Here is a 12,238-nt window from a genome sequence, read left to right as displayed (position 1 = left end):
GGGGAAAGGGGAAAGGGGAAAGGGGAAAGGGGAAAGGGGAAAGGGGAAAGGGGAAAGGGGAAAGGGGAAAGGGGAAAGGGGAAAGGGGAAAGGGGAAAGGGGAAAGGGGAAAGGGGAAAGGGGAAAGGGGAAAGGGGAAAGGGGAAAGGGGAAAGGGGAAAGGGGAAAGGGGAAAGGGGAAAGGGGAAAGGGGAAAGGGGAAAGGGGAAAGGGGAAAGGGGAAAGGGGAAAGGGGAAAGAGCCTCTGAGAAAACCATGCTGGTTGTACAGGGAGCACCTGACGGTACGTCTGGGTGGTGACCTCTCCCCCCTCCCTGGGACTCCTGGTGCACCAGGAAAACCAAGCTGGGTAATTTTTCTTCTAAGCTTAGGAGCAACAGTTCGTTGTTCCTTGCAAAGACACAAGGGAAATGAAAGCCAGGGGAGGCTGCTGCAGCCTCCTTTTTCAAAGGCCTTGGTGTTTCTGCTGAACCTCAAATGTATCTCCTGTGAAGGACAGGAAAGAAAAATAAAAAACTAGAAAGTGTGTTAGCAAATGCTCCCATGCAAAATTCTAAACTTTATTCACTTTTATTTATATATTTAACAATTCTAAAGTATTTACTTCTCGCTTTGACAAAAATGAAAAATATAGGAGCACTTTACTCTCTTTAGGAGAGAAGGGTTATATATACAGCTATGGAGAGATACTGGTTCCTCCTTTACATACAAAGAAAACTAATATTAATAAAAAAGTGCTTCATCGATCAAAAAAAGACTAAGAGCTGCAAGCATTTATTCACACTGTACATCACAGACCCCAAAAACCCGTATCATAACCTCTTGGCACCTGTCATTATGAACTGCAGAATCTTAGACTTATTTTTGACTGTCTATTTGCACCACAAAAACCACACAATGTTAGTGTGCAGAACTACACCATGTCCCCCAGGTCACACCTCTCATCGCCCACCTCCGAGGACAAGCCAGAGACAGGAGCTGCGTGTTACCCCGCTCCAGCTCCCTCTGTTTTACACCACACAGCAATGCCTGGAGCCCTCTTCCAGATCTACTGCACTGCTTCAGGAGCAAGTTCTTAGAGACACGACTCGACCGGAGAGCCCAGCTTTTTCTTTGCTTTTCCCACCCGATGGTTTGCAAACCATTTAGAAACGTGCACCGGGGAGATGCTCTGTTACCAGACCCCCTTCCCGTAAGGACACGGGCGGCTGTGCTAAGCCTCCGAGACATTCATTGTCTTGTGAGTCTTCAGCTCAAACTGCGGCAGCGTTAACCATCCTGGCAAAGGGTGTGGGAAGTTCCAACGCCAAACACAACATACCTTGTCATTTCTTCCCCATCAGATCTAATAAATACTCCCAGATGGTTTTCTCTGTGTGATCCTCACTTTGGACTACGTGATTGTGACATTGCAGGGAAGGGATGCGCTCCTCTCCCGAGACTTGTTAGATTTTTATTTTTTTTTTTTGACCTTTTATATTTAAAACCCTCAAATACTCCAGCAGGATTTGTGTTCTTGAGAATACCACAAGAGAAGTCCTACCTTGGTCTAGGCAATGCGTTGTGAAGCAGGATATTACCGTACGCGTTTCTTCCTTGCCAAACTGCACTAAGCAGGCTCTATCGAAAGGGAAAAGGGGCTGAGTACCTAACGCTCATTTAAAAACATATATTCAAGAGATTCACACTTTAATGAGGTGACTTTAAAAGCGACTCAGATTGGGACAGAAGGAAGAAGGGGAATCCATGATGTGTTTTAGGTCTTTATATAATCCTCAGGCAGGTTTTTTTCCTATCTGGAGTATATTGGATACAGACTGAAAAAGGAGGAGACATCCCAGGAATATGACAAGCACCACTGCACTCCTGGACTGAGCTCAGCGAAAATACCAGCAGATCACAGTTGTTCTTTCGTTGTTGTGGATAGTCTCGTTAAAGTGCGGGTCTAACCAACAGCATGACAGACTGTTTGTACGAACCATGACAAGTGCACCGCTCCAGAAGTCGCTTTGCGTTGAGTAAACCAACCTACAGCTGGGACAAGGATAGAAGTCGAAGGTCTTCTACTTTCCCACTGGGTTTAAATAACGAATTGCATTTACAGACCTTCAGACAGAGGCGCCAGTGTAAAACCAATCTCGGCTCGGCAGCCTGGTCAATCCCCTTCTCACCTCTCTCAAACTCGCGCGCACTTTCCATAGCCACCGTTGTCCGGGTGTTTTCCCTCAGAGCCACAGCCAGAGGGCTGGCGGCGATAAAACCTGTTGATTGTGTGTGTGAGCACAGAGCCGCGGAGCGTGGAAATCTGTGACTGATCCCCCCTTCACGCAGTGAGGATAACTAAGCCCACTCTAAGAACAGAGAGGGAGAGTGCTCTCTTGGGAAAGAGATTCCCATTTCTTCTAGCAGCAACGAGTTCCCAAACAGCAGTTTCTTGTTTGGAAGTTAACAGGAGTGATTGAAAGCACTAGCACTGACGCTACAGGTATTCACTTTGCACACTGGCTGGGCTGGTTCCCCTCTTCTCCTTTCCTCCATAAAATCGTCTGTCTGCAACACAGTTCAGCAGTGGGGCAGTTAAATACACGAGGGAAATCTGGTTCCGGTGCCAGCCCCCTTCCTACTTCCACAATCTTCCAGCAAACAAGCAAACATATATATATTATTATATATATATACACACACACAGGCGCGTACACGCACACACATACACACAAATAGGACAGAAAGGAAAGGGGGAATAGCTGGAAAAGGAGATTCCCACAATCCAGCGGTACGTCCTCGAGGTCTGTCCCGCCGAGCAGTGTTCCACGCCCCAGCCTCCAAAGTGCACGGCTCCCTCCTCCTCCTCCCAGCCTCAGCCCACTGAGAATGTGCATGTCCGTGCGGGGAAGAGTCGACGCGGCTGCTTCCCGCTGCTTCTAGGCTGGAACTTTAATTAGACGTGGCAGTGATGGGTTTATCCAGTTCGAGATCAAGGCTGGAACTGCTTGGGTGCAAGCTGCTGTAGCACGATTTGCAGACTCTGCTGGGTTCAAAGAGCTGTTGACTAGGAACTGGAACCTTCTGGTTACAGCAACTGGAGCAGAACACGTTTCCACAATTCCTTGCGTCAGGAACAGAGGAGAAAACAGAAAAGAAAAAATTAGAAGCAGTTTAATGAAGTTATCCAAGTTCTAAAATTACACTGTGTGAGGGGGTCAGCCCTGGAGGCTGCAGTCGGTGCTCCCTAAGTACCAGAACAAAAAGACTTCCCTCCCTCCAGAGCTTTAAGGTAGGGACAGCACAAAGGAACACAAAGCAAGCTACAGTAGAGAATTCCAGCTCGTTTACCATCTCTACAGGGACTGCTCTTTTGCACAGTATCGTCCTGCATCAACCTGGAGGGAAGTTACCCCTCCAGGAAGCGGGGCTAAGCTATCTCCCATGGCCTGCAGGACACCTCGGAGCTGCTCAGTGCTGTCACCGCTACCTTGTGGGCACGTGGGTATAAGAGAGGGACAGCAAACAAAGAGCCCTCCTCCGTAAGGATGTGGGGGGTGTGGTGTTCTGGGCCCTGCTCACATCACTGATCCAGCTCTGCATTAAGGACATGCTGGATGCTGCAGTCCTGGCAGGAGGAAAAAGTCTCTGCTCCTTTACTCTTCTAAAAGCACCTGCTGGTAAGTACCAGCATGGACACATTTTCTTCCATTTCTTTCAAGTTCACTGCTGGAAGGTTTAAGCATGGAATAGATGGAAAAAAAAATAAAACCAGTTTTGGTTGATGCAACCATCCCGCTGCCCCGACTGCGCAGTTCCTTTTGAGGTGCTCCCAGCAGTCCCCAACCTCTGCGTAAAGGAAACGGAGCCAACAAGGAGCATGCAAAGCCACAGGGCGGGCAGCCAGGCACGCCATGCTCGGGGACAGTCACGCCACGGCAGGGTGAGCGGTCTCATTCTTGTCAGGTGTCAGCTGGTGGAGGCACGCGAGCGCATGCACCTCACAGGAGGCAGGGAGAAGATTTAAGACTCAAAAATAATTCCGTTCTTCTTGCAGCCCCCCTCCGAACCTGCTGCTGATCAAGCTAGCCCGAGGAGTGCTGCGACGCCCTCTCCTCCAACCTCATCAGTTCTTAGAAGGGGCTCAGAGCAGCACCCCAAGGACCTAAGTGTGCAAGTTTACCTCCAAGCCTGATGCCCTTGTCATTAACTCTTTGGCATCAGGATTTTCTGCCATTATCTATTTGTGCTGGAAAAGATTTGTTGCTGCCAAGAGACTGACACAAAATTCTGCCTACACGCAGCAGCTTTGATTAATCCTTCATTGCCAAGAGACCAGATTCCCGGGTGCTGGTCAATGACGGGGAAAGAGGCAGCAGAGAAATCCCATTTCTCACTTCAACGGGCTAATTTGCTCCGCTCCGCACAGCAGCTCCTGGTCTCAAAGCTATAACCCCAGCGGTAGGACACTCACAATGGCTAGCCTTTCTGCAGTGGTTTTGAAGTCTTCTTAAGGACCCTGTTAGAAATGACTATCAGAAAAAACAGCAGGAGTGAAAACAACTCCACGAGGTGTTACACAGAAACACCCTGCAGAAAAGCATCTCTGCTGCTCAAAGAACAATCACCCAGCAGAAACTTACTGCAGATGGACGAGGTCAGAAAACAACCAGAGGGATTAAAACAAATCTGGTTGTTGTAGCTCACCAGCTTCCTAACACATGCTTGGTTTTGTTGTTGTTTTGTCTCTCTGTAGAGTTCTATAACTGTTCTCAGCCGAGCTTTGGAAAGCCCTGAACCACTCTCTCTTTTTGTCCCAGTGGCCTGCTGCCTTGCTTGAGAGATTAAGAGAGATGTTAACAACACTGGAGAGGTGAACTTTCCCCTTTGAGGATGGCTGAATGTTAAAAATCATACCACCAATACCTTTTCTTACAAACTTATGGGTGTTCATCCAGCTTTTTCTGACTGTAGCTCTCTACCAGCCTTGCATTAGCTGTTATTGACACAGTACTTTCGGTCCTTCTAAAAACAGTGGCAATTTTTTCTGTTGACACAGCTACGCTAGAACTGCTTGTAACACGTTGACCTCTCCCGAAATTAAGGCAAAAAGAGAAAGAATCAAAACCAAATGCACGATGGCTAAACTTGAAGGACAGCCTCTTCCCGGTTAGAACCGAAGCATTCTCTGTTACTCAAACACACGACCTACCGGTGGTGTTAGTGTAGTCCACATCACAGTTCAAGCTACCAAAAGCCAAGCCCTAAATGCCTTTCTGTGGTAAGAGAAGCCTGTTTGTATGAATCTAAACATCCAATAGGTTGTGCTAGCTGCCCACATTACTTCTAGTGATCTCTAGGCGAGTGAAAAATGGGGAATAGACCGAGTTAGTTTGGAGAAGTTACCAAGAAAATGCAGACAGACAACAGACAGAGGCTGTTGTAAATGCTCACCAGATTTGATCAACACGTTCAATGTCCCTGCAAGGAGGGGAGAAAGAGCTCAGAGGGGAACTAGCAAAAGAAGTAAATAGAGGCAATGAAAGAAGCTGGATAGTTTTATCGTGCTCAAGTTGAAAATGTGGTTTTCAACTTATTTTCAGTCTCAAATAAGACAGAGAGCAGACTTAGACTGGGCTTTATGAAAGTGCACGCTAAGAAAATACTTGGTTTTGTTGTTGGCTAGGGCGCCACTCCTCACTGGCCTCTACCACAAGCAATCAGAGCTTACACGGGCAGCCTGTTCAACCCAGGTCAGGCATTTGAAAGATGAAGGAGCAAAGACACCAAAGAGAAATCTGCAACAAAACTTGAAGCCCTGAATTTTAACTCCTCACGGCGTTGGGGATGTTCGGTGTGTATACATTCAGGGCATACACATCCTCTAGGACTTCACCAGAGCCCAGGCCTAGGAAACTGAAATGTAGCTGCTAAATGTCAGTCGGCCTAGGGAAGCAAGGAGGCAGGGTGACAATGACGAATGGTACACCTCACAACAGAGACCACTAGAAAAAGGACAAAGGAAAATGCCATTTCGACTCTTCCAAAACCCTTCAGACGTGTATCACTGTATGCTTAATAATTACATTTTTCATCTGAAGCCGAAAGGCACATTTAATAGATTTGCACACACACAGTGAACATGAAACTTGAAATAAAAAATCAAACCCATTCAACTTCCAATTCATTCTTCCCTGGTTTATCTCTACAAGACTAAATGAAGCAAAATATAAAACGGACACGAGGTGCGTACAGTTATTTACTACTTCAAAAAGCAGCGAATCATCAAAATGAGATAACTGCCACTAATTTAAATGACAGGTCTTGTAATGGTTTTCTCATGTCCAGGAATGGGGATTTATTTGAAATATAACTAAGACAGAATCTCAGATTTCTAAATTTAGAATATGATCTAATCAAAAGGCCCCTACCCCCTCTTCTTCATTAAGCTCCTGCTGCCTGCATTATCTGTCGTAGCCTCTGTTACCGAGATGTTTGGCAGAGAATAATCCAGATAACTTTTATTTCACATCTTTTCAGATTCTCTCACAAAAGTAATTTAATGAAAAGAATGGTTAGAGAAGGAAAGGTGCTGGTTTTCAACCAGTACTGGAAAAAAGATGCTATTTGCATATCTGCAGTACTGACTGCAAACACAAGCCAGTACTTTTTATTATTTACACCCACTTAAACTAAACAGCTAGCTGCCACCAAACCCAGGCTGAGGAAAAAGAGGCAGGATCTGTTTAGGCCGGGGTGTAGTCGATGCCGCATCTGCCTTTTTAAACATCTACTCTGAATGGACTGGAGCTAACAGGAGAAACTGCCCTGTTCTCCCAAAGCTCTCGGCTCCTGTGTACGCAGTCCTCCTGCTCAAGCTACTACCCTGAGGTCCATCCTCGACAAAGGAACTTCGTGTCCAAATAAAGCCCTGTCCTGGTGTAAAAGGAGAGGGGACAATCCAAGCCATGACCTCGCCCCCTCCCTTCCATCCTCTGCTGACGCACAGGTTACCTGCAGTGGTGCTTCCTGCTGGCCAGCCAGAAGGTGCTGTCACAGCCGTAGCAGTGCGCAGCGAGGTGGTCTGGAAGCCATCGTGTCACCTGGGAGAAAGAGGAGACAAATCTATCAGGGAGCGCACAGCTGATTAGAAACAAACACATCTCGTTTGAGCTCACGAGGTCAAAACAAAGCACGATGAGAGAGTGCTTGTTCTATTTTAAGAGTACAAATTCAGTGTTCTTAGTAGTGAAAGAAAGACAAAGACCTTCCCCTTGAGCACTGATACACCAAATTCCCCTCAGACAAACAGAAATGAGGTCAGGAAGTCCAGTTCCCTGGTTTCTCTGTGCTTTAGACGTATCCAGGCCAAGAACATTCACCACGCATGTGCCAGCGTAGGGCTCTGTGGGCTAGCCATCCCTTCCACAGCTTACCAACGAGCTCAAACACTGACAGCAGAGGGCTCATAGGCACAGGTACTGGTGTTTAGAGTACGAGACGAGTGAAATGTCAGGAGGATAGCTCACGAGAAGTGGCGTATGACCAAAGGCTGTAGGACAATTTGAACTACGAATATCCCATCCTACCGGAAGAATGAGCAATTTACAGGGATTTAGTCTGTACCTCTGTGTCCTGTTTATCCACCTGTTCCCAGCTGGCTTCAGAGAAAATCTCTGTGCTGCAGCGAGACAAGCAGTTCTGATCCAGATTGCTTTCCGAGTCGGGTATAGAAGTCTGTTGGCAAACAAACACAGCTGAACAGAGCCTTCCCGTATTCCTGCTTCCACACAGATAAAAACTGGACAGTCATGGGGAGGAGTGGAAAGGGCACCTCCTGCTGAGGAGGAGCAGGCTACATCCACATTGGTAGGGTGAATGTCAGAACCAGCCACATGCCCACACGTGGCAGTGAAGGCAGGCACCCTGCTCTGACCAGTCCTATATGCCACATGTTGAAGCAGTTTGCGCAGTGGTGAATCACAACAAAAAAGAGAGAAAAAAGAAGAAAACCCAACAGGTCAGCTTCTGACCCTCTAACGACAGGATGATGTGAGGCAGAATGGATTTAAAATGTGTTCTCCCCTCTTTTAGGACAATATTCTGGCAGCACTTTGGGTGAGTAACTAAAAAACCTGTGGCTCCCAATTCATAGTTCCACTTCCTTGCCAAGTCCGTTTCATTTTCAAAAGTAATACAAGTAATGCATATATCCCTGCAAAAGTTCTGGAAAATAAAAGCCAAATCATGCACGGGAAACTCAGAATTTGAGCCAGATATATTCCATGCATAGTTTTTGTGGGGAGTAATACTTCCTTAATACAGCCTGGCCTGGTAGTGTTGTAGTTTATCTGGCTTAAATAAATCTCTATCAGTCCTTAAAATATGTGAAAAAATAATGCAGAAATCTTATGTCCTTTTTGTGCCTGCCAAATGGGCACCTCAGGAGCTGCAGAAGAAAAGCCCTGTTACTCCCACAGAGGCAAACAGAGAAGGTAGGGATCGGATTCTTAAAAATAGTGAATTTTCCAGGGGACATCCCAGCCCTACCCTGCAGGTCGTGAATGCCCTTACAAAATGGGAGGGTAGTAAATTAAGCCAAAGCATCAAATTCCTCCAAGGACTCCAAGCTTTTGCCAGAAGAAGCCACACCCAATGTAAATGAGACTCAGCTGACGTGGATGCCCCAAAAGAGCATTAGTGCTGTTATCTCTGTGAATAGCCAAGATGGCCCGGAGGATTTTTCTCAACAAACGTACCTGGGACTATTCAGCACCTCTGCCACTCCTACACAATATTAAATTAAACAAGCAAAAGTTGGAAATCACTTTATATTTTTATATATACATATATGCACTTTTTTCAGCTCTGTAGGTATTTAAAGCACATTAAATGTGCACGTAGGAAATTTTTGTACATCAGCCTCAGGAGCTAGAGGCCAACACTGCCTACCATGCAGACACATGGGAAGATGCACACTCAAAAACTCTCCTCCGTCTCCTCACCTTGCCCATCATGTCCTTTCCTTCTCCCGTGCCTAGCTGCTTCCTCAGGTAGCTCTCCCCTCTTCTCCTCCTGTAGATAAGTAATAACACTGGCCCTTTGAAAAATCAATTTTTGCAGCAATGCACAGAACTGCTCTGTGCTGAAAGGCCTGGAGAGGACGAGAGGCTCTTTTGCTTGTTCTCTGAATCAGTGTTACATCCAACTGTATGTGGCCAGTGACTCTGTGTCCTTGCAAGTTTTGCTATTATTAGTCATAAGACGAGAAACTAGGTAAAAACTGGTAGGGGAGAAGCACCTAGGGCAACTTAAAAATCCAGTCCAACATAAACAGTGATGTAAAAAGACATGCTGGTTCTTGTGATCTTGTACTCAAGTTACACTTATTTCTGATTTTTAAATTTCCTTTGCAGCTACAACTACGCAGATCATTTGAACATGCTACAAAGAGCATGCTGGATTTGAGTCACGCCTCAGATTTATTCTCTATTTTGTTAATTTTAAACACTCCCAAGTAAAATTACAAACATAGTCCAGAGGCTCTCTTAAAATTCTGTTTGTTAAGAAAAATCTCTTGCTGACATATTGCTGTCACAAACACTCTTCGTTTATTCTGGCTTACAAGCCTTGAGCAGGCCATCCATCTGAAAAGGTGGATGCCCTGAAATTCATGGTTTGGAGCTAACAACGCAGGCACTGCTGCCTCCTTCCTACCCTAAGCTGTAGAGCACCCATAGATCGGTCCCGCATTCCTGTCCCAGTAAATGACATTCACATCCTCAGAAGAGTGTCCTTCCCATGTGTGAAAATAAAAGGAAGACAAGTAGTGTTGTGGAATAAGGCTAATGCAGGTATCTTAAGTGTGTCTAGTTTTGTGCAAGCATGCTGCAAAACACGCTTCTGGAAATGAACCTCTGCTATATCCATGGTTGAACTGAAATACAGTGAAAATATTAGTCAGCAGTAGCGCTGCTTGCCAAGTACTCCAACCAGTTGCTTGCCCCTTTCCAGAATGACCTTGACAGGTTTCTACAACTCTGTACGGCCAAAAAATCACCGCCTGACCAAGGAGCCCTGAGCTGACAATATGGTGAGATCCAGAACTTGACCGACTAGCCCGCTGTTTCCAGCAGTGGCCCAATTACCACCTCACTTACCACTTCGTCTCCATAATCACCATTGAGACGCAGGGAGCTGTTCAGGAACTGGCTCTCCAAGCGGCTTTTCAACTCTTGCACCTGCTTCTTCAAGGTCTCCACTTCTTGCTGATGCCCGCTTTCTATCTGGCGCAGGCGCTGCTGGATAACATCGCTGTAGACGGGCATCCCATCATCGTCCAGGTGACTTCTGGCGGGTTGGTCTGGGCTGCTGGCTGCCTGCTGCTTCCCCAGATGGCTAAACATCCATTTTTGGTGCAAGTTCCGCAAGTGAAACTGCGCGGAACTACAGCTAGCTGCGGAGACCTGCCGACTCAGAGAGGCCTTGATGCGGCCGTCCTCCCCGTTCACGCAATGCCCGTTTGTCGCGTGGTATTTCTGCATGATGCTAAACCCCACGGGCTTCTCGGTCATCTTGTTCTCGGGCTCCAGCTCTCCGTTACAGACAATCTCATCTTTACATTCAGCTAAAGGCAAGGCACAAGGGGAAGGCATCGGGAGGTGTGTGCTGCTGCTACCAGAAGTCCTATGTGCTTTTGTGCCCAGTTTTTGAAGCTCTATCATGCTTTCCCCCTCTGGCCTGTTCTCAATAGTTCGCGAGAGTTCGTCAGCACTGTTGTCGATCGGGTGAGGTCTGTGGCACGGACCCTTAGCAATCAGCTCCTGCTTGGCTTCACTCTCTGTTAAGGTTTCTGTAGAGCTTTCGATGTTGGATGTTCTTGCCTCGGATGGGATTGTAAGAGGTAACGGAAGGCTGGCCTGCAATGTGCTGTACGGGCTCTCTGCTTCTCCTTCAAGCTTGCTAACACCTTCCTCCGCGTTCTTCTGAGTGTCTCTGTTTACAGAACCCTCCAAAGGAACAGTCGGCAGTCCTTTCACCTGAGGTAACTTCTGGATAGTGTTACTGAGATCAGTCTGTTCATCCTGGTGTCCTCTAAGCTCAGAAGCACCTTGTGAAACTGGATGTGGATTGTTCGTGACAATACCTCTATCCACCTCCGTCTTTTCACAGAGGTCACTGACATACCCATGCAGATTTTCAGTCCTCTTCTCCTTCTCCAGGGCAACCTCATCCGCTTTACCTGCTGGCTCTAGGCTGCCCCTTGAGTGCTCCTCCAGACCAACGTCATCTTTAGTGGCCTCTTGCAAAATGTTCTCCATCTGTCCCTCCGCCACACCGGCTGCAACAGAAAGCTCTGCTCCAACCAGAGCCCTGCCTTGCTTACTCAGGCTGTCTCCATCAAACGGATCGTCCCCAGGGTTCCCGAGGCTGCTCAGCTCCAGAGACCGGCGGTGCTCTTGCCACTTCTCGTTTAGGCTGGGGTCGCTACTGCGTCGATTGGTTGTAGGCACGCTGCTATCACAGGCTGTCGTCAGATTGTCAAATGATCTTGTCTTTGGTAACCTATAAAAGTACAAATAATCAGAATCCAATCTCAGGGATTTTTTTTTTTGTTTCGCTTTTTAAAATTTTTATGTTCAGCTACTATGGTTTAAAAACTCCCCCCACAATTAGGACAGTAACAATCTGCTAATTAATGGACTTCTGTGAAGTATTATTTAGGAGCACATTTTGACCATCTGTAGTGCAAAGTTGCTTCAGTACTTTTTTTTTTTTTTTGTTTGCCATCAGGAAAATATGTGGAATCAGACTTCAAACATTCCCACAACAGTCCCTTTACCACAAAGCACAAATGCTTACAGGCTTGTCACACCTCCTAATTGACATGTGTTCAGAATCATTTTACAAAAAAAAAAAAAAAAAAAAAGCAAAGAAAGTTATGCAGCACAGGAAAAGAACTGAAATTCAAGATAGCCAAATAAAAGCTCATATCCCACAAGGATATGAGGAATCTCACAAAGCTATGCAATACCCAGGGCTTAATTCTACTTGCTAATCTTTTTTTCTGATTCAATCTATTTGTTATGCTATGACCTCTGAAACTTAATAGCTTTCAAAACAAACAAGGAAAGACTGCTTTTGGTCAGTCAAACAGCCCCACAAAGAAGCCTGTGAAAAATACTTCCCTCCCACAACAAGTATTCTCCTCTTTATATCCCACAATATTCTCTGTTGATCTTACTTTACAGGATGG

At 46.4% G+C, this 12,238-nt stretch overlaps 1 protein-coding gene across 10 annotated transcripts in view; it reads right to left on the bottom strand.

Moving 5' to 3' along the window:
* Positions 1 to 539: 539 nt before the first annotated feature.
* MTMR3 (myotubularin related protein 3) overlaps positions 540 to 12,238 on the bottom strand; it is a 78,907-nt gene continuing 67,208 nt past the window's right edge. For 5 of the 10 annotated variants that reach the window (XM_084297000.1, XM_084297004.1, XM_084297008.1 and 2 more), the window contains 5 exons: positions 10,143 to 11,547; positions 7,609 to 7,719; positions 6,997 to 7,085; positions 5,437 to 5,463; positions 540 to 3,106 (listed from right to left, as the gene is read on the bottom strand). In XM_084297000.1, coding sequence (XP_084153126.1) covers positions 2,935 to 3,106; positions 5,437 to 5,463; positions 6,997 to 7,085; positions 7,609 to 7,719; positions 10,143 to 11,547 — 1,804 coding nt within the window. In that variant the 3' untranslated portion in view covers positions 540 to 2,934. The remainder of the gene's footprint in view (positions 3,107 to 5,436; positions 5,464 to 6,996; positions 7,086 to 7,608; positions 7,720 to 10,142; positions 11,548 to 12,238) is intronic. The other 5 variants (XM_084297003.1, XM_084297005.1, XM_084297006.1 and 2 more) reach the window with 3 other exon arrangements.

The sequence above is a fragment of the Netta rufina genome (genome assembly GCF_964035555.1).
Source record: "Netta rufina genome assembly, chromosome: 17".
Classification (NCBI taxonomy): Eukaryota; Metazoa; Chordata; class Aves; order Anseriformes; family Anatidae; genus Netta; species Netta rufina.
Note: the sequence above shows the minus strand (reverse complement) of the source record. Positions and strands in the feature narration are given on the sequence as shown.